Source organism: Cicer arietinum, chromosome 5 (genome assembly GCF_000331145.2).
Source record: "Cicer arietinum cultivar CDC Frontier isolate Library 1 chromosome 5, Cicar.CDCFrontier_v2.0, whole genome shotgun sequence".
NCBI classification, from domain to species: domain Eukaryota; kingdom Viridiplantae; phylum Streptophyta; class Magnoliopsida; order Fabales; family Fabaceae; genus Cicer; species Cicer arietinum.
In genome coordinates, this window is record NC_021164.2 from 62,301,810 (window position 1) to 62,324,595 (window position 22,786).

Consider the following 22,786-nt stretch of genomic DNA (forward strand, 5'->3'; position numbering starts at 1 on the left):
GCAACTATCTCAACCTTCTGCAAATCAATCATCACAGTATTTTGCTAGGCAACCATTAACATACATTTTCCTACTTTTATACATCCGTATATTGAGGAGATAATAGATATTGTGCCTGATTGAAATTGTGGGTTTCGCGCAATTACAACATTGTTAGGTTGGACTGAAGAATCTTGGCCTTTAGTTCGACCACAATTGGATAAAGAGATTCGTCTACATCAAGATCTTTATTCCAATGTTTTTTATGAGAGTGTTGAATCAGTGCGAAACTCGTTGAAAATATCAGGATTGGGTGCTAAAGAAAAAGATAAGTGGATGTCTATACCAGACTTGGGTTACGTGATCACAATACTATATAATGTCATATTGGTGTCGTTGTCTCGTAATCTGAATATGACATTCTTTTCGCTAAACAAAGCACCATCGAAAGAGTCTTCTCTTCACTCTTACTAGCAATTGCATTCATCAATGGAAATTATTGTATACAGGTAAAATTTATGATTAATGTTGTTTATTAAATTAATGTTTAATATTTTCCTGTTCATATAAAATAATGTTTAATATTTTCTTGTTCAGATTAAATTGAAGTCTGATTGTCATTTGCTCCCTACCTCACAAAAATGAAAAGACTTTTGTAGTGAGTGTGCAAAAACATGGGAAATAGCTTATGCAGCACGTATGAAGCATTGAGAACACATTGATCCATCATTTATCAAATCATCTTGTATTTCATTAAATGAAGATTATAATATCTTGTATATCATTTATCATGGATTATTAGTATATCATTTATCAAATCATCTTGTTTTATCATTTACGTTTTATTGTGTAACATCCAGACATTTCATTTTATTTAATTTTTATATTTTACTTATATAATAATAATAATAATAATAATAATAATAATAATAATAATAATAATAATAATAATAATAATAATAATAATAATAATAATAATAATAAAAGGGACGTCTTCCATTCAAAAAACACTCTGCGATATAAAAAAGGGTTTAAGAGAGAAAAAGTGAGAGACCACTTTGATAGAAAAGGTAACCACCAAAAGAGAAAAGAGAGGAGTAACTCCATTCCCGAATTTGTTAAATCAGCATCAGAAAATCATCTATTGCGCATTGGTTAACCGTCAGATCGGGCTGATATTTGGACAGCAGGTTCGCAATATTCAGACCCACGTTTTCAACGGTCGGATCGGCGAAATGACGTTCAGAGAGGAAGAAACCATGCTCGCACAGCAACATGTGTGAAATGAGTGAGACAAGAGTTTGTGAAGCATAATTCTAAATATTACTCTAATGGTAAGGGCATCACTCCATCCGCTTTCCTACTTGAATTATATGTGATATAAATGTATTTGATGTTATGTATTGGTTCTGTTTGTGTGTTATCTTCAAAATGAATATTAATAATGGTTGTGCTTGATATGCTCAAATTATACGTTGTTATAATGGTTGTGCTTGACATGTTGTGGTTATTCAAGGTGATTCCTTTGGGTCTAAACTAGGTTGGTTTAGAACAAGATTGAATGATTTTGGACGCTCTGGTTGAGTGATCTATATTGTTACTAACAAAAGTGTCTACATTCATGCATTCATATTTGTGTGGTGCGTCCATAATTGGTTGGAGCCCACAGATCCTTGCGGGGATTTAGAGTTAGTGGTGTTGCTTGGAAGGACCCACGAAGCTCGAGTTAGTGGTGTTGCTTGGAAGGACCCACGAAGCCCTTGCGGGGGAGGCGATATTCCGGAATCATGCATTGACATATAGTCTAACAAATAGATTGTGCATTTTGATTGAATTGTATGTGCGTTGTGACTTTTAACTGTTAAATGAAATATATGATTTATTTATATTTTTGTTATAACAACTATATATGCATGCATATTTTATCTGTATTTGTTATTTGGAGATGACCCTTACATTTGACAGGACGTCACATACAGTGTTACTTGAGTGAATAATGTCACGGTCAACCCAATAGGAAAAATGCGAGGAAGTACAATAACATGCAGTCGGAGGCTCCGAGATACTTTTGTGTTGGTATGAGACTTGTTGGGAGAGTTTTCTACAAGCGTCCAGAGTTATGACCAACTAGGATTTATGCTTAGGTAGTAAAATATCAATAGTTTTGGCTATAGGAGTCTCTTTTGTTTAACGTATTAACTTTATTTTAGTGATTGTAAATATTTTGATTCTTTATTTTTGAAATATGATTAAAATAGTTATTAAATGATTTTAGGATAAATGAGTATTTAAGATAATCATAAATAAATAAAAATGAAGTTGATTTTACGTTTAAAATTTCGTCAGTTAATGTCTCGAAAAAGTGGGATGTTACAATTTTGATTATCTTTTATTATGGATTAACTCAAAATAAATGTGGATTAACTCAAAATAAATGTAGATTAACTCAAAAAAAAAAATCATAAAGGAAAACCAATGTCGCAGTAGCCCACGAATAGTGTCGACAATGATCTAAATCAATAAATAAACTAATGTATTTCACCTCCACACGCGTATGTGTCTTATCGGCGAAAATAGTACTGCCAACTAAATGCAACAGATACGTTCTAGCCGCACACTCAAACCGGTTAGTTTGAATGAGACGACTATATAAATCACGCAACCATTGCAATCTATATTGAGCACATTTATTATAATTAATCTCAGCTAGTGTTTCCTCCCATGTTGCACCTAAGTATTCATGTGCAGTTCTTGCAGCATTATTAGTGTTCATATTCACAGGTGCATCAAAAAATCTACCATGGGGTGAGATGTGAAAGAGAGTCGCGATGTCGTCTAAAGTGATAGTCATCTCTCCAAATGACAAATGAAATGAGTTGGTCTTCCTGTGCCATCTTTCAACAAATGCGGATATCAAACCAGCATTAGCCATAGTGAGTTAGACTGAAGACAAATGTAGCAGCCTAAATTCCAGAATCCAATGCTCTACAGGATCTGACACAGGAACTTCGGTAAACTTCTTCAGCTTCAACCCATGAGTAATAACTTTTAACGATCCACGATCCTGCGATTAATTACAGAACAATTAATTAGTTAAATAAACTTAAATAAACAATTAATTAAATAAATTTAAATAAACATTTAATTAAATAAATATAATTAAACAAACATAATTAAATAAACTTAAATTAAATAAATTTAAATAAACAATTAATTAAATAAACTTAAATTAAATAAACATAAATAAATTAATTTAATAAACTTAAATAAACAAATAATTAAATATAATTAAAAATTAATTAACATATATCTCTCATTCTCATAGCCTTCGAGCCACGTGGAGTTCATACTGTGTATCAATACAAGTGTCATCATCGGTCCCCCGGAGAATTCGATCCGCTGATCTGCTCATCAATATCATCATCATCTGCAACAACATCATGAATATCATCATCATCAGTATCGGCAACATGTGCAACATATTGTTCCTCAGCGTGCTCCATCCGTGGAGGCTCAGGGACATCTTCCTCCATCTGTGCATGCTCAGTAGGCTCAACGACATCATCTTGGACATCTTGTCTTCGACGATGCTGCCTAATTGGACGATTTACTTCGTTCCGTCGTCTGTTTGATGTTATTGGTGGAATTCTCTCTACACCATCCCCTCTATCACCTATCAAGTTGCGAATAATTTGGCCAAACACACATCTCATTCTAGGCACTGCAATATATCAATATTAGAAAAAATGGAAAAAAAAAAACTTTAAAAAAAATGCATTTCGGAACTTTTAGAAGACCAAACTTTTGAAACAACTTTGAAACTTTCCATGCATTCCAAAGTATGGAAACTGGATTTTTACATTTCGAAACTTTCACATTGTTTGAAAGTTTTGAAAGTTTTTGCATTTTGAAACTTTTATGTTAAAGGAAACTTTCGAAAGTTTCATAATATTTGAGAAAAATGTACTTCGAAAGTTTCATCATCATAGAAACTTTCAAACATTTGAAAAAATATTTATTCGAAAGTTTCAAATTTTCGAAGGTTGTCATACTTTTTAATTTCAAAGGTTTTAAATTTTTGAAGTTTTGACAATTTGAGACTCAGATATTTTAAAATTTCAAAGGAAATGGGTGAAAAAAGAAAAATGCAATTTTTTTAGAGATTTTTATAGATAACACTCTAGACAGAATGGTCTTTTTCATATAAATGGAGGAAGAGAAGTAAAAGAAGCACCATACAATTATCTCATTTACTTCATGGTACATTCTTCCCACTACCAGTTCCCTTTCAATCTTCATCCAAACATTTTATTTTATTCATATAAATAAATTAACTTTGTTACCACTGTCACACAAAAAATATACTGTTTCTCACAAAAAATAATTTTAACTAATATTTGGGATTTATATTTTCCAAGTATTCGGGAGAATTTCAGCTAGCCACGTAAGTAAAGCCAAACCGCCTCAAAGCGAATCCTATTTATTTATTTTCTTCCTTCTCCTATAGTTGCATAATTTCCACATCCACCACCGTCAAAAAAATGCTGAGAATCGCAGCGTGCGCGAAGAAACTCGCTACAACGGCGTCGTTTGAAACGCCAGGTCCTGCCGTTAGGGTTCTTCCACGATTCTACCACGAAAGGGTGGTTGACCACTACGATAATCCCCGAAATGTTGGATCCTTCGATAAAAACGATCCGACAGTAGGTACTGGTCTTGTCGGTGCACCGGCGTGTGGCGATGTTATGAAGCTTCAGATTAGGGTTGATGAGAACACCGGAAAAATCGTCGATGCTCGATTTAAAACATTCGGTTGTGGGTCGGCCATTGCTTCCTCCTCCGTCGGTAGGTTGTCTTTTATGTGTTAGTTAGGGTTTGTTCATTTTGGGGTGTTTGAATTTTCAATTCTATTTTATCAAATGGTTTCGTCTTATTCGTGGAATTTGATGATTGCGATTTTGGTATTGTGAATTTGTGTTCTTTGATTAATTAATTATGTTTCTAATTCATAGTTTTTTCCTTTTGCAGCTACTGAATGGGTTAAGGGAAAGCAAATGGAGGAGGTTTTAACCATTAAGAACACGTGAGTAGCCTTTGAATTCTTGAATACTTTTATTGTATGCTTTTGTTTTTGTTCTTGCCGTGATTTGTGTATTATTTGATTTATTTGTTCATTATATTATCTTTTTCAAAGTTATAATTGGGTGGAGAATAGTTATGCGTTTGAGAATATTGTATATTGATAAAAATGCCATTTTAAGCACGGAAACTGTTCTGAATTGTAGCAAGTTTTAATTTTTTTCCCCTTTCCCATGCTCATCAAATTTTAAGCTCTAGGCTTTACAATTCTTCATCTTCAGACTTCAGCTTTTGTGCCTGAAATTGAAGAAATGGTAAATGAATTATGTAGTAGAAAGCAAATATGCTGGTTAATTAGTGTTAATATATATTTGGATGGTTTAATGCATGTTTGGCATCAGTGAGTTTGTGAGAATCGCGGCAAGCCACCATGATTTTGCACAAACAGTACAACAGTGACTGTGATTCTAACAAACCTACCTTGATTTCAAACATTTGGTGTTGGAAGATTTGGTTTAGTTATTTTTATATATGCCTCCGCCTTCTTATCTCCTATTAGAACGAGTTGATGAATGATAAATCTAAGGACTGCTTAAGAATATTTGCATCTTTTGTTGTTATGTTTGGAACTTTTCATTTCTGAATCGTGCCCACCACTAGGATTTTAATCTTACTTCTAGATGATCATGATTCTAGCTTTTGTAATGCTTCCATGACTGGTTGTTATGGTCTGTCTGTTAGTTTTTGAAGTGACACATAATTAATGTCCTGCAGTGAGATTGCAAAGCATCTTTCACTCCCACCTGTTAAGCTTCACTGCAGCATGCTTGCTGAGGATGCTATAAAAGCAGCTGTTAAAGATTATGAAGCTAAGCGAGCCTCGGCTAGGGCAGGCACATCAACAACCACTGGCGACAAATCTGCCACTGCATGATTTCTTCCATTGCAGGAATGATGATGAAAAATAAAATAATTAGTATGATTCTCCAATGGTGCTAATGAGTTGATTGCACATCATTAGAACATCTTCTTTAGTCAGACTTTTCTTGATTGGAGCTCGGCAGCTATAATTGTTTGTTATTTGCATAATAGTTTGTTATAATAGTTTGTTGTTTGCATGGTTTGTTTGTAGGAGAATCACATAATATATTTTTGTTAAAATATGTACACAATACAATCATTATATGTACATGTAATATTTGGAAGTCCACGACTTTATCCTTACTGAAGTTGAATCATACTACACGATTTTGTTTGGGAACCATATTTTGTGATAGAAATCTGGTGTATTATTACGAATATACAAGGATGAATTCCCGTAATTTCTAAAAGAGAAAACAGACATCAAACCTTCAAAGGTTTGCACACCTCTGTTGTATGGCCAGCCCCAAAATCTTCTCAAATGCTTTACCTCTTCGACTCTTCCTCTCAATCCATCTTCTTTTATTTCTTTTATTTTGGTATATTGGTGACACGTCTCACCAAAAGACTCTCGCCGATAGACAAGCAGACACTCACCAAAGTCACCGGTGTTTGTCCGTAATCCAAGAATTCAGATTCCAGTTGTAAGGAATCTAACATTCACGCCTTTGTAATATTGATCATTGAATCAAAGATTAAATGATTTAAAATAATACAGATTCTTTTTAATAATTCAAAATATTAATCAAGCTTGAATTTTGACTCGGATTTTGGTCGAAGGATCATCAATATCCTAGTAAATACAGGAATTTGGGTCAGTCATCCAAACAAAGTGCATCTCTCTTTCTTGCAATCCATCCTGTGTTATTTCTTTTATATTAATGACTCGTCTTCTCAGCAAACCGTTATAAATTTTGAATTTTGATTGTCTGATTTTAATATAAAGATTATTAATATCTTAATTACGTGAATGCAAGAATTCGAATCTATCATTCAAACATAAAACACATCTCTAATATGAAAATATAAATTATACCGCAAAATAGTAAATTTGTATTTGACTATAAGTCTAAGAGTTTACTTAATATCAAAATAATATACACAGATGCAAGTCTAAGAGTTTATCTAATATTAAAATAATATATAAAAGATATAATATAATTAAAATAATAATAATTAAATATTTAATCTCCATAATAAATAAATAAAAGTTTTTATTGTAGATATAGATAAACTTCAACCCTAACCTAATCTTAAAATTTAAATTTTAAAGAGTATATGATCTATTCTAGATTTGATATTTAGAATAGAGCTGCCCAGACGATAAACGCTACTACTAGGGTAACTAGAAAGCAAAAGGCCACGCGCCGTATTGGCGCGTTCAAGTAAAATAGAGTTTAGCTCTGACGAAAAGCGATCGATAGATCCTGGTCTTCACTGGCACGTGCGCCGCCCTCAACAACTTCGATCATTTGTATTGTATCTTCATCTCCATTCTCCGCACCTTCCTCTTCTCTCCTTATCCTCACATGCTTTCCAAGGTAGTATTATGTTAATTATTATCAATAATCATTACCATGATTCCTTCGTTTATCATTTTACTAATCTCGCATGTTTCCCATTCCCTTATTGCTTAGGTTGGACTTGGTCTCCAAATAAATTGAATTCTATCAAATCCAAATCCCCGTTTCCTCCTTTGTTGATGCACTATTCAATCTCAGCCTTCCGTTTTTTGGTCAAATATTTTTTTTTCATCGTCAAATTATTGAAACTCCATTCACAATTTGTAAAAATGTTATTTATTTATTTAGAATTATGTAAAATTGGCTTCTCAATTGTCGAATTTGCTATCTTTAGGTATACAACCGTTATTAATTATTGCTGTAAAATGAAATATAAATAACAAAATATATAAAAAAGTCTATGTATCTGGTAAATTTTAGATAAGATATTCGACTGTCGACTATTAAGATTTTTTTTTGGGTTTATATTTCATTGTGCACAGAGTATTTAATTAATTTAATACTGTATTTGTTATTGTTATTATTATTTATTGAAGTAGGAGTGGATAATAAAAAGTTAATGTTGGTTGTTTGTTTGTTTCAATGTAGGATAGGACCAGTAAGCAGTAGCCAAATATAGATAGGGAAGTGGCGGAGGGAGTTTGGTGGGGTTAATTAGGAGAGAGTTTGTTTGAGTGGTGTGTAAGTTTTTATTTATTTAATATAAATAAATAAATATGGCTGATTTGGTTGAAGAGGAACAACAACAAGTTATTGGAATTAACGAAGAGGGACAGAATAAGGTGGTAACTGAGTCTGAGGAGAACAACAAACGCTTACATTTAGAGGGTCAGGGAGAAAAAGACATGCCTCCTGCTTCGGGTAATTCCATTCATAGATCAAGTTCAAGGCCTCAACTTGATGTTAGCAAAGCTGAAATTCAATCAAATGTGGAGGATAAGTATCCCACCATTTTGTTGCCTAATCAATCTGATGATTTGTCTCACCTTGCTCTTGATATTGGAGGTATGTATGTATGTTTCAATTAATGATATCATGATTATTGCTGATGTATAGTTTGGTGTTTTTGTTTTTCATTTTGTTCATTAAATTGTTTGTGTTATTATGATATTTGTTCTGTTCCTTTTGTGGCTATACGTGATTTTTGTTGTGTTTTACTTCCATTTTTTAGGTGGGAATTAGAGCTAGCATTTTGGGTTTAATTAGTATACTATCTGCCATAAAGCAACTGCCATATTTTTAGGAACTTTCCTTTTTCAGCCCAAGATTTTTTTTTGTTCTCTTTGCTTCTTGTTTTTTATGTCATTCTTTTAGTCATAAAATAACTGTCATCTTTTAAAGAACTTTTAGTATCAGAAATATGCCCAAAACTGAATCTGTCTCATCATATGTGCAGGATCTCTGATAAAGTTGGTATACTTTTCAAGACACGAAGGCCACTCAGATGATGATAAAAGGAAGAAAAGTTTGAAGGAGCGGTTAGGGCTTTCTAATGGTAACAGGAGAAGCTTTCCTATTCTCGGTGGAAGGCTTCACTTTGTGAAGTTTGAAACAGGAAAGATCAATGAATGCTTAGATTTCATTCATTCAAAGCAGCTTCACTGTGGTGGTATATAGTCCGCTATAATAGTACTGTGCATTTAAATACCATTTTGTAATTTTGATAGTTCCATGTGTTCATTCAATTACATTCAACATTGCTTAAAAAATTTAGCGCATCAGTACAACTTAGTGTACTTATGATTATGGATTTTTTCTCTTGCTTATAGGGTTGGAGTCACGTTACTCTGATGCTGCGGCTGATCAAAATGCCATAATTAAGGTAACTTTAAGTCTTCGTGTTTTTTTTGGTTATCCAGAAGCTATGATTTATCTCTTTCTGTTTGGATTATATCTTTTCTTCAAATTATCAATTATAATTTATGAGATTGCAAACATAAAGCTATAACCTTTTGCTACTAATCACATGTGTTAGTAGTTATTGTAAAAATGATAACTGATTTGCTTTACCCTCTCGCATAAAAACCAATATCAAGGATTATTCTGTTCATTTTATTTGTCGTTGGTAGTATTATTTGTAATTGTAACATTACCAGTTCTAGAAAGCTTTCAAAATGGATACCTTTGCACCCCCTTTTTTGCTTGTCTTCCTTCTGCTTTGATGCTATGAAGTACTAGACTAATGCATTCATTTTGTGACAAAGGCTACTGGAGGTGGAGCATACAAGTATACTGACCTTTTCAAAGAAAGACTTGGGGTTAGTCTTGACAAAGAAGATGAAATGGATTGTCTTGTGGCCGGAGCAAATTTCTTGCTTAAGGTGGATGCCTGTTTTAAAATACTCTTTTTGTATGCATTTTATTTAACCAGTTTGTTACGGAGGATGTATTGTTTCTTTGAATAGTTATTCTGCATCTCACTTATTCAAATGAATAATCAGAAATAAATAATTAACAAAGGAAGACAGTCGTCTGTCTGACTTTGCTTGGCTAGACTTGACTACCGTTATATTTACAATTTGGTTCAAGCAACAAGTGTAAAATTTTATGTAGGAGTTTTTATATAGCTATAGTTGACAATTGCTCGTTACTGTTTTCCTTAACTTATCAATATATTTTGCTACTAACCAAGATCTGATTGAGAACTTTGTTGGTCCTTTCCTATTATCATAAATCAAGCTCCGCCGTTTAGTTTGGAATTTGTGAACAGATTGTGCTACGCTACTCATTCATTCTTTTTGACTGATCTATGCTATATATTTTTCTTTATCCCATGATATCTCTGATTAGAAGTTCTACCACTTCTTAGTAGGCAATTCGTCATGAAGCTTTCACACACATGGAGGGCCAGAAAGAGTTTGTTCAAATTGACCATAATGATATGTTCCCTTATCTTCTAGTTAATGTTGGATCAGGCGTTAGTATGATCAAGGTGCATTTTTCTTGTTTGCTAATTTTATCACACTTTTGATCTCTTTGGACTATGCATGATAAAGGCATGTAAAGGACAAATGTTGAGGTTAATGATACATTCTTTTATTTCTTATAGGTTGATGGGGATGGGAAGTTTGAGAGGGTTAGTGGGACAAATGTTGGTGGTGGTACTTATTGGGGCCTGGGAAGACTGTTAACAAAGTGCAAAAGGTAATTTGCACGAGACTTGTCATTATTTTGTTCTATTGCTATGTATAAACTATTGACAAGGTGTTCTGTTGCAATGAATTCAAGCTTTGATGAGTTGCTTGAGCTGAGCCAGAAAGGAGATAACAGAACTATTGACATGCTTGTTGGGGACATTTATGGTGGTTTGGATTATTCTAAGGTAAATTTTGCAGTTGATCTTGTTCTAATATATATATATATGTAGAGAGAGAGAGAGAGCGATTAACTTTATAAAGTAGATAAATATGAACAAGTTGATAATTTTTTATCAATCAACATATATGAGTATTCTCTGGTGTTAAATGATTCTAGATTGGCCTGTCGGCTTCCACTATTGCTTCAAGTTTTGGAAAAACAATATCCGAAACAAAGGAGCTTGAAAACTACAGACCTGAAGACATATCACTCTCTCTTCTACGGATGATTTCATACAATATTGGCCAGGTGAGCTGACAATTATTATTTTATCCATTTTAGTTCATAAATATCCGCTGGCAAAACTGTTCTTATCCAATTATCTACTCCATTATTAAAAAAAATGTTAAGTTTATAAATTAGACATGTAAAGTTATGAAGTTCTTTGTATTTAGTTTATTTATTGAATGTCATCTAATTTTACTTTAAGTACACGTGTTATCAGGATTCCCCTTTCAGGAATTCCAAGGTTCTATTCAATTATCTGTTGTTCTTCCAGCAAATATCTGACAATTTCGTGTTCTTTTCATCCCTGTAGATAGCTTACTTGAATGCATTACGATTTCGGTTGAAGAGAATATTTTTTGGAGGATTTTTTATCAGGGGTCATGCTTATACCATGGACACTATTTCTTTTGCCGTTCAATTCTGGTACATATAATGCCTAAGTGTTTGATTTAACTAATTTTTTTCTTTTAAAGTAAATTACTACAATTACTATATTGACTTGCAACTTATATAATTTTTCATTTAGGTCTAATGGGGATGCACAAGCAATGTTTTTGCGACATGAAGGCTTTCTTGGAGCTTTAGGTGCATTTATGAGTTATGAAAAGCATGGTTTAGATGACCTCATGGTGCATCAGTTAGTTGAAAGGTTTCCAATGGGTGCTCCGTATACTGGAGGCAAGATTCATGGCCCGCCACTTGGAGATCTGAATGAGAAGGCGAGTGATAGGAATTGGAAATATCTAATTTGTGCTGTTTGCCTGCCTGAGATAATTGGTTGTTCTTGTTATGAAGTTAGCGTGTTTAATTTTGCTTAGTTTTTCCACGGAAAGCTAATTCTAACAACCATAACGCTGAAGTCAATTTAATAAGTGTTTTTTAGTGTGCATCGATTGCTTTACCATCAGGAAGTCCCCATTTTCCCCCTAAGTGGCTTCTCTTGTAGTTGCAATAGTTTTATAACTACTGTAACTCCACTAATAAGATTCTCTTGAATGACTTTTAATTTCACCCCTACAGAATCATATTCAACTGAGTTGGATTTGGAATAACTGCCTACCTACTTGAGTAGCTAGTAAAGAAAGAAAGTTGAACATAGTAAAGTACCTCTTGGCATGAAATTATAATTTGAAATGAAGTACAATTTGTTATACTTCAGAAAAGCTTATATTTCCTGTGGTATGATTTGTTTAAAATAAACAAATAGTCACATTGTAGATATTAACACACTTATAATTATAATTCATAGAATGAGAGTGAGTGATGGTTACGTTTGTACCTTACAACAAGTATACTTGTGCAGCAAATGAGCTTGTTTGATAAAGCTATTGGTCTGAATTATTGATAGATTGATTTTATCATTTCTTGTAGATTCTTCTAGACGGTAATAACTCTCTCTGATGTGCCAGAGTTATTTGCTTCGCTTTTTTCCCCTTAAATTTATAAGTGGCTCTATCTAATAGATTTTTTTTAAGTGATTTGGATGTTCCAATGCAGATTTCGTGGATGGAGAAATTCTTGCAAAAGGGAACTGAAATTACTGCGCCTGTTCCAATGACTCCTGTTGCTGGTACTACTGGACTTGGGGGTTTTGAAGTTCCTTTGTCAAAAGGAAGTGCTCTGCGATCTGATGCAAGTGCTCTAAATGTTGGTGTTCTCCATCTAGTGCCAACTTTGGAAGTGTTTCCGTTGTTAGCTGACCCAAAATTGTAAGGATGGTTGTGGAATGTGCTGGCTCCTCTTAGATTGAACACTTTACATATATTGAGCCGCCCTTGAGTTAGTATGTTCCGGTCATTTATGTTGCCAAAGATGGCAATAGAGAACTATATATGTGTATGTTTATGTTAATACATGAATGTATGCATACTCATATATAGTTGTTTATTGCAAGAACAGATCTTGACCACTAGATTGTTTACACTAATTTGTAATCTTCACCATCCATGTAGGGTCTAATCTAATGGTCAAGATTTGATCCACTCTTATCGCTTATATTCCACCTCATACTTAATAACTATCATACTTAAGGCAATCCTATGTTATCGCTTTTCTTATTCTGTTTTTTAAAACTAATAATAAATTCTATCTATCAGATATGAGCCCAATACAATTGATCTTGCAGATCCCAGTGAATTAGAGTAAGCTAATTACTGTTAATTATTGCTCAATTAAGGCTTCATAGTTTCTTGTGTTTCTTCTGTAGCTAACACAATTTGTATCTATGTAGATATTGGCTCACTATTTTGTCGGAGCACTTGCCGGATCTTGTGGACAAGGTAGTAAACTAATGTCGTCGTGAAAGTTCAAATCCCTGGTTTCATGCTTGTGTCTCTTTTATTGCATAAACAAAGTAAAATTGGAAATATCCATCTATGAAAGAAACTAAACTCTAAAGATAACTTTAGGTTTCTGCTTGCAATAAAGATAACCCCTTGCATCAACAAAAGTGATAATATAACAATGTTACCTCTAATCATTTTTCACTTCTGTCAAGACATATTTTATATTAATAAATAAAAAGAGAAGTGCGAAAGAAAACCATAAGATTCTCTCCTTAAAGAAATCCAGAAACTCAAACACCAGGGAAAACATGAAAACCTTATCGACTAGGCCAGGCTTGTCTGTCTGTCTCCATGTCCATAAAAAAAAAATACTAGAGCCCCAAAAATATTACCCAAGCACCAGAGGCCAAAATGATAAAAAATTTCCCATATAAAAGGTTGCACAAGAAAGTTACTTTATTAGACGCGGTTTTCCTCCTGAAGAATGTACCCAATGACCATTTAGATTCTATTGAATGAGAAAAAAATATTGAGTGTCATGTTGAATAATCCGTGTGTTTCAACTACACAACGGAAGTTCTTTATATAGACTATGAGTGATAAGTACACATAATGACTGGAATACTTACAGATTTTCTATTTATTTACATTCTAATATTTTATTTTCAACAGATTCCAAATTGTTGAAGAGCTTTTTCTCTCATCAATGGCCTTAAACCTCTGACATCTAACAGACATAATAGTTTATTAGTTTATTGGATGACTCAATTTCACCAAAAGTACCGGAGAGTCTTTGACATAATTACCTCACAGGTGGACTGTGTTAATATAATATTAAGTAGTCTCAGAATCAGATAGAACTTTAGAACTTCAATATAAACACTCAGAAGGAAGGATTTTATGTGATATGTGAACCTAAGAGTTATTGAATGGTTGGCATTTTATTTATTGCGCTAAAATGTTATATTTATAATTTGGCTTTATAATTTTCCTGTCAATCAATGGGGGCACAGTCTGTACTTGCTCTTGTAAACAATTTGCATTGAGTTTTACTTCATTGTTCAGTTGTACTCTGTTGCCCCTCCTTTCGTTGGAAGTAGTGTGTGAAAAGACAAATTATCAAGTTCTAATGTAGTTTACGATTGTGACATAAATAGGCTGTTGCTAGTGAAGGTGGAACTGATGATGCCAAAAGAAGGGGTGATGCTTTTGCTCGTGCATTTTCTGCCCACTTGTCAAGGTAATATTGGCAAATGATTCCTGCTTTGATGATTTAGTATCATTATTGAGGCATGTATATTTTTAGTTATCCTGATGCAAACTAGGTGTAAGAACAAATGGAGAGTTTTTTTATCTGTTATCTTTAGGGCTTATTTGTTACACTTACATAAAAAAGTAATTTTAGTATTCAATAGTTTAGCGATTATTTTTTTTTTGAGATTTTTGAGAAAACTAGAAGTTGTTCTGTATTTATCTGACGTAGTGAAAATGATTTTTATAAAAATAATTTTTTTGAGAAGCTACTATGATTTTTTAGATGATCAGCATGTTTGATACAACTTATTTTGTAAAAAAAATCACTTTTAAAAGTTTTCATCTGTTTATTACATCTCTTTGAAAAAATGAGAATATTAAGAAAAAGAATTTAAAAATTGCTTCAAATGAGAAGAGCTTTTCAAAAAAATCATTACGTAACTGAATTTTTTGTTAAAAAATTATTTTCATTACGGCAGAAATACAAAACAGCTTCTGCTTTTTTTTTTAAATCTATAAAAAGTAATCTCTAAATTATTGAGTACTAAAACCGTGTTTTTATAATCTGTAACAAACGGGACCAATATTTAGATTCTCATTTTTTCTAAAAGGTGTAACTAACAAAGGAACATCAATTGGTTAGTGGGTCAAGCACTCTTGCAGTGTGTTTCATGGTTTTTGAGAAACTTGTGTCAACAAAAAGATATGTACGAGAAAGAACTTTAGTTGCCCAATACCATGATTCTATTTTGTGTATGTAATATATACACGATCCTATCAAAATTGCTAAAATTCACAACATTGGCTAGTTTGGTCTCCTTTTACCTTATACTATTCCTGTTTTCTTAATCAGTAGTGTCTCTTTTCCTACTGAAGCATATTAGCATGTGAAGAGAAAGGCCTATGAGTTAGGGATGTTGTGTTTGACTTAAAATAGGTACTAGAATGAGAGGATAATTTTTCTTAATATGAAATTCTTTGAATCAGAAGACACATTCTATTCAATGATCCTAGTATCGTAAGTTAAAGAGAATAGGGGAAAGTAGTAGAGTCAAAACCAAATTTGTTGCGGTTCCGTGACATCATGGGAATTGTATCAGCTCTTAAAGTCAAGCTGTAAGTTTTATCCCCTGATCTTCTTCCAAGTACACTCGGCAAGCTCCCACTGGCTTGAATCACTACAGAAATTGGGTGTTTTTTCCCTCACAAGAACACAATCGAGAAACTTTCTCATTTGAATCCCTTAAACCGAGTTTAGATCATGAATCCCACTCTTCAACTTTCAGAGTTTCACCTTCCAGATCATGAATCTCACAGGATATAAAATGTAAAATTGCTCATAGAACTGCAATTTTTTGTGAACATTCATTAAATTAGTGTTTCAGCCGAAGCTCAAATTGGGTTGACTACGAAGTAGAGTTGATAAAATTCAACTCAAACCTCTTGTGAAGGGTAGGTTGTTGAAACATGAAGTTCACAAATCTCAATCCTTTTGGATAAGTTTTGTTATATTATTGACTAGCTGTATTCATTACATTTAATAAATATTTTGAATTTCATGGATTTTATTTGGTTTAATCTTCTTTCATTAATCAACTTCCATACCAACTGAATAGGTTAATGGAGGAGCCTTCTGCATACGGGAAGTTAGGTTTGGCCAATCTATTGGAAATGAGGGAAGAGTGCTTGAGGGAATTCCAGTTTGTTGATGCCTACAGAAGTATAAAGCAGAGGTAGTTATGTTTTTTTTTTTTTAATTTAAATCTCTTCTTGGACTATGTTTTTCCAAAAGCAATTAACTTAAGCTCAACTCAGGTAGACTATGATTCTATGAAAAAGGATGTTGTATACTAGTCCGCTGAAACACACAAAGACCTCATGCTCATCTCTTTGCATTATTCAATGAATATATGAGGATTCACTTCTAAATTTTCATTTGCACAAAAACTTAAAAGGGTGAATTTAGTTTCTTGACTCTTACGGTGTATTTACTACTTTCTTTGTAGCTCCCATTTTTATTACCCGTTCTCTTAATACTAATGCGTACAAAGAATTTTTTAAAGACCCTATCAGAAATCTAAATAGCATTCTATGATTGTTTTAGGAGCATCAGTTACCTACCTTCCTTACTTGGACATTTCTACTTTCTCGTATTGAATTATTTTTCTTTTTCTTTTTTTTATAAAACATACTCCCTTGTGCAAAAATAATTCATCAAGATTTCTTTGAAATTAAAATTAATTAATTGGACCTTACCATTGTAATAGCCATAATGACTTGAGATGGAAATTGTGATTTTTTTAAATGTTCATACATATCATATAAGCTTTCAACTTGGTCTTTGAATTAGAAAAACAAATTTAAAAGCAACTTGTGGTGTCTTGGGTGGATCATATGTGCAATACACAAATTAGTGCTCGCCCACATATGCAGAGAAGCTGTTGCCACAACTAGAATCCATGACCACTAATCACAAGACATCAACTTCACGGTTGTGCCAAGGCTCTCCTCTTTTTGAAAATCTAAAAAAGTTATTTGTAGAAGAAATTTCTTCTTGAAATGTGAACATGAATTGATTTATATTTTGTTTTCACATATTTATTCTCCTGACATTTATATTGGTGTGGTTTGTATGTGTATAATAGGGAAAATGAGGCATCACTTGCTGTTTTGCCTGACTTGTTTGTGGAACTTGATAGCATGGATGAGGTATGCCTGAACAATACTACAATCCTCTGAATTTAACATATTTGTAGGAGTCATTATTCATTCTTTCATGTGTAGTACTTTGATTGGTTAAGTAATTAATGTATCATCACTCCTTTTTAAGCGTGTGTTTGATCTAAAGTGACAAAAATTGATTATAGTTAAAAGTGAGTTCAATATAAAATGATTTTTGGATATATTCAAAGTGAGCTTAACACTAATTTTTATGTAAAAATCACGTTTGGATTTAAAAGTTACGTATTCTAGCTTCAAGTTAGAATCAATTCCGGAGATAAAATCAATTCTACTCGATTACACCCTAACATGTCAAAATCAATTTTACACCTCCAAAATTGATTGACTCCTTCAATAGTGGACCAAACATATAACTGAATTAGTTATTTAAATGTTGATGCCATGCTGGCTCATTCACGAACAAGTTTGTAGTCTTTCTGCTTCTCCTATGTGCTTAAGCTACTCTAGCTTATAATAAATCTTGTTGCTGCGAGTAATATGAAACTCTTTTGTTTTAGGAAACGAGGCTGCTTACTCTCATTGAAGGTGTTCTTGCTGCAAACATTTTTGACTGGGGATCTCGTGCATGTGTGGATCTCTATCATAAAGGAACAATTATTGAAATTTACAGAATGAGTCGCAATAAAATGCGCAGACCTTGGCGGGTAGGTGGATTTAAGCATATCTATTGATGAGGTTAATCATGTTTTGAATTTTGGATTTGTTCATCATAGTTGATTGTTTAATACCAAGACAACTTTTACTGATCTAGGTGGATGATTTTGATGTCTTCAAAGAAAGAATGTTAAGGACCGGAGACAAGAAAAGGCCCCCTCATAGAAGAGCTTTGCTTTTTGTTGATAATTCAGGTGCTGACATTGTTCTAGGGATGCTTCCACTGGCAAGGGAGCTCCTCCGTCGTGGAACTGAAGTGAGTTGACATTCTAGTTTCTATATTTTGGAAATGCTAAAATTTTTGCATAGGACTTTCTATGTGTTTTTGATCTAAAGCACTCCCCTTCCAAAAAAAATTATTAACTTCATTTGAGTTTATTGAATTTAAACTTAGTAATTTTAATATATGGATCACTTACATTCCAATTGTAGTGGTTGTTAAATCTCCTAAGTCAAATATGCCTGCTTGCTCAAATTTCCCCCTTTTGGTGTGGTTTTTCACTTAGTTTTATGATTTCTCTTATGACAATATTATGATTGATTGATAGAATACAGACATTATGCTGTAGCTGACTGGCTTTATATTCTGCACATGCATGTGTTGCTTTAGTGTGTGTTTGGTTATGCGATGATTAAAATTGATTTTGGGTGTATTGGTTTTGTAAAATTGATTTTACTTAAAAGTGAGTTGAATGTTAAGTGATTTACGTTTGGATACGTTTAAAGTAAAAATGAGTTCAAGATTAAATTTCAGTTTAAAATTCGCATTTTGACTCAAAAGCTACAAATTCTAGCTTCCAGTTAGAATCAATTCTGCGCGAAATCATTCAAATATGGCAAAATCAATTATACAACTCCAAAACTGATTTTAGCCCCTCCGAAATTGAAATTTGAAACCAAACATGCACTTAGTTAGCTTCTGTAATACTTCAGTTAAATAGAGTCTAGCTAGTTTGTTATTACAGTAAATAACAGCCTATTAAGCTTAGTCAGGTTACAAATACCTGCAATTACACTCTGTACTTGGTAATAATTTTCAGAAAGCCTATCTTTCTTTGAATTCCTCTACACGAATTTCTACAATTGACATTTGCTGGTACTTTGGCTGATATTCAAATACAATCACTTTGGACTATGTCTGTAAATTTTGCTGTTACCATGATAACAACGAACACGTCTTGCAGGTAGTTCTGGTTGCAAACTCGCTTCCTGCTTTAAATGATGTGACAGCAATGGAGCTTCCTGATATTGTAGCTGAGGCTGCCAAGGTTTGTCTATTTTTGTGAACTCTTATCAGTCTCTATTTTGTTTTCATGTTTAAGGAGCCCGCTTATACTCAACTGAATGTTGTTGGATTCAGTTACATCTCTTCATTATGCCGTCCTCCCTCGTGCTGCACTAGCTAGAGTCATAGTGATTAATGAAGAATCCTCCTGGATTTAATCTTTATTTTCATTTTGATAGAATTTGATTCAAAATCTACTAATGTAGAAGAAATTTCTCTTTATTGAACAAAATCTCTATTACACCCAGGTTGGTTCTTTCCCAATATGATTTCCTCCTCCGAAACCCATAATGATCCTTAATTCAGCCTATCGTCACTCACTGTCTAAATGACTCCCTAATTAACTCATTCTTCTAATTAAGAATGTTATCTAACATTATGCTATGAAAACCTCAATTTCCTAATGCGCTGATTTTAATGGAAGCAAACACCTTCCTATGTCAGTCCTCATTTTCAAATCATTTATTCCTTCGTCACTACATCTAAACTACCCTTTCTTTGTCTTTTCTTCAATCAACTAAAATTGCTGCATTGATTTATGAAATGGGATATGAATATTTACATTTTATTTTCTTGTCTCGTAGACCTTCCTTTACCATCAAAATAAAATGGCATAGCATTCTATGTGAATTCCCAAAGAATGACTAGAGTTCATTTGTTCAATGTCAAGTATCTCCGAAAAGAGTTGTCAGAAGTTCACAATATCATTGACATTATAGTAAACGTTCTTTTGTTGATGTTGCTATGATCTAACAATCCTTTGGTGAAACTAATCTTCTTGTTTGCAGCATTGTGACATTCTAAGGCGAGCTGCTGAAGCTGGAGGCTTGCTTGTTGATGCAATGATTAATACAGACAGCTCTAAAGAAAATTCATCTTCGGTTCCCTTGATGGTTGTTGAAAATGGGTGTGGTAGCCCATGTATAGACTTAAGACAAGTCAGCTCTGAGTTGGCTGCTGCTGCAAAAGATGCCGATTTGGTGGGAGAATCCTTCCCTTTTTGATAAAATCACTTTGTATTTAAGAATATCATGGTGAAATTTATTCTAATTAAGCTTTTATTATCTGCAGATAATTTTGGAAGGGATGGGTAGAGCTCTGCATACTAACCTCTATGCTCAATTTAAATGCGATGCTTTGAAGGTAATCGTCCTTAAGTTAATGGTTATTTTAACAGTCAGATGAATTTAATTTAGCAGTCAGATGAATTTAATTTTAACAGTCAGATGAATTTAATTTAGCTTATTTTCATCATTTGGTTTTGGTTTAGTATGTACTTAGCTAAGCCAATACTTTACTGTCCTCTTTTGTGTTGATGATCATCTTGTGTTTAGGATTCCACTACTTCGAGAGCTGTTCCATGGTTTTATGAATTGATCAGAATTCTTATGGTTTCTCTTTCTCATCTGTCATCCATATATACACTGAATTTTTCCGCTGCTTGCATGCATGAGATGCCACTGTTGATGAGAGGGAATAACTTTAAATGGATAGATTTTGACACATTCTTTTTCATTTTTTATTTATCTATTTTAAACACTTTTGGCAGCTTGCAATGGTGAAAAATCAAAGATTGGCTGAAAAATTGATTAAAGGGAACATATATGACTGTATTTGCAAATACCAGCCTGCTAGTTGAAAGCATAAACGAGCTGATTGTGTAATTTAAGCTTCTAGGAGAAGGAACATATGTTCAAGTAATCTTACATATGCATCTTGTTTTTGTACAGTTTCACTGTCACGTTTTGTTTTAGTTTAGAAATTTTCGACTGGTTGCCTGGATGGAATGTCTGGGGGAATAGTTGTTATAATGTAGCATTTTAACCCTAGCTCCATTCAACTATGTTGTCCATAATAATTTTATGGATGGTTGAAACAGTAATTTCTTTTTTATTATTTATTTATGAAATCACTTATGGGACTTCAAAAGGTGTTTAGTTATAACAGCATTGTTGAGGTGAGGTGAAGGTTATGGGACTTCAAAACTTTGAAATATACGTGAAATTTTCAAAAGGTTTTGAAAATAGTAATTTTGAAACGAAATATTAGTTTTTAAAATTTTTGATGAAGATGAAAGTTTTGAAAATTTTGAAGATGCTGAATATTTCAAAATGTCTTTTTATTTATTTAAATATTACATTAATTTTTTAAAATATATTTGCGATATAGATACTAATTAAATTTGGTATCTTTTTTAATTAATATATTTTTTTAAATTGAATCAAAGTATGAGTGGAGTATGGTGAAGTCTTTATTACATTGACTATAGGTTTTATTGATAAATTCATGATTGATAAGATAATATTAAAAATAATTAATATTATTAATTTTAAATGTATAAATATGTCATGATGAATCTTATTGGAGTACATTGTCGTTAGTTTAAACAGAAGATTGATTTTGTTATCTTCGAATGATGTAAACACTATCCTCAAGCAAAATGGCATCATGCATCTGCTTATGAAATTTGGCTCTATATTATGTTCATGAACCCTTTCATTGTTTGTCCGCATATAGATTTAAGAAAGTGTTTATAAAAATAAAAGGCAATTTAATAAATTAAAATTCAACTTAATATGTGACAAATATAAAAAAATTATAATATGATAATACGTATAAATATCTCAATTGCCTCGTATTATGAATAACTTCATCTCTCATTATTATATAACACCATCAATATAGTTGTATTTCATGTATAATTCCGGCAACACGCTATATAAGAGAACAAGCTAACATACTTTGTCTCGATTCGAGTGTGAGTTTTGTCGGCTAAAATAGTGTTTCCAACTAAGTACAAAAGATATGTTCTTGCAGTATACTCAACTGATTAGTTTGGATGAGATTGTTGTATGCTCTTCCGGTGTATATTGAGCACATTTGTTAAAATTTATCATAATAATTGCTTTTTACATTATTGACACACAACAACTCATGTGTTGTAACGCAATCATAATATTATTATTATTCATATTTGTTGGTGCACTAAAGAACCTATCATATGGAGGAGTGTGCAAAAGAGTCGTGAGATGTTGAATGTGATGGTCATCTCCCTAAATGGCTTGTGCAACGAATTGGTCTTTTTATTCCACATTTCTACGAAGGTAAATATGAGACCAACAACAATCATTGTCGAATAAGCTTAAGACAACAACATTAATAAAGATTCTTGAATTCAATGTTCTACAATATCAAATATGTCTGCTACAAACTTCTTCAATTTTAGATTGTGTGTGGATCACCTTTAATAGACCACAGTTCTTCAAGTAATTAAAAAACATAAATAATGTATTAAATTTTAAAAAATATACTAAATATAATATACTTATTCTTAATTAAAAAAAAACTTAATTAATTAAAATATGCATCTCCTTTTCAAATTCTACGACATGGTGTTCATATTGTGTCAACATCGGTGTGACAATGGGTCCTCTAGGGAATCCACAGTGTTGGACCAGCTCTTTGGTTGTCTGCTCATT

General features: G+C 32.8%; 1 protein-coding gene across 3 annotated transcripts; it reads left to right on the top strand.

Moving 5' to 3' along the window:
• The first annotated feature begins 7,294 nt into the window (after positions 1–7,294).
• Positions 7,295–21,228, top strand: LOC101496775 (pantothenate kinase 2). 3 transcript variants are annotated; one of them, XM_004501867.4, is made up of 23 exons: positions 7,295–7,520; positions 8,091–8,507; positions 8,899–9,111; positions 9,272–9,324; positions 9,707–9,823; positions 10,315–10,434; positions 10,552–10,646; positions 10,731–10,824; positions 10,977–11,108; positions 11,398–11,510; positions 11,614–11,806; positions 12,585–12,796; positions 13,184–13,228; positions 13,318–13,366; positions 14,530–14,612; positions 16,243–16,359; positions 17,272–17,335; positions 17,866–18,012; positions 18,120–18,278; positions 19,207–19,290; positions 20,096–20,287; positions 20,379–20,450; positions 20,857–21,228. In XM_004501867.4, exons 2-23 carry the CDS (start codon positions 8,219–8,221, stop codon positions 20,944–20,946), a joined length of 2,733 nt encoding a protein of 910 aa, XP_004501924.1. In that variant the 5' UTR covers positions 7,295–7,520; positions 8,091–8,218; the 3' UTR covers positions 20,947–21,228. The 3 variants fall into 3 exon arrangements, with proteins under 3 accessions (XP_004501924.1, XP_073224403.1, XP_073224404.1); XM_073368302.1 differs by lacking the exon at positions 7,295–7,520 and adding an exon at positions 7,611–7,714; XM_073368303.1 differs by lacking the exon at positions 7,295–7,520 and adding an exon at positions 7,761–7,836.
• The last annotated feature ends 1,558 nt before the right edge of the window (positions 21,229–22,786 follow it).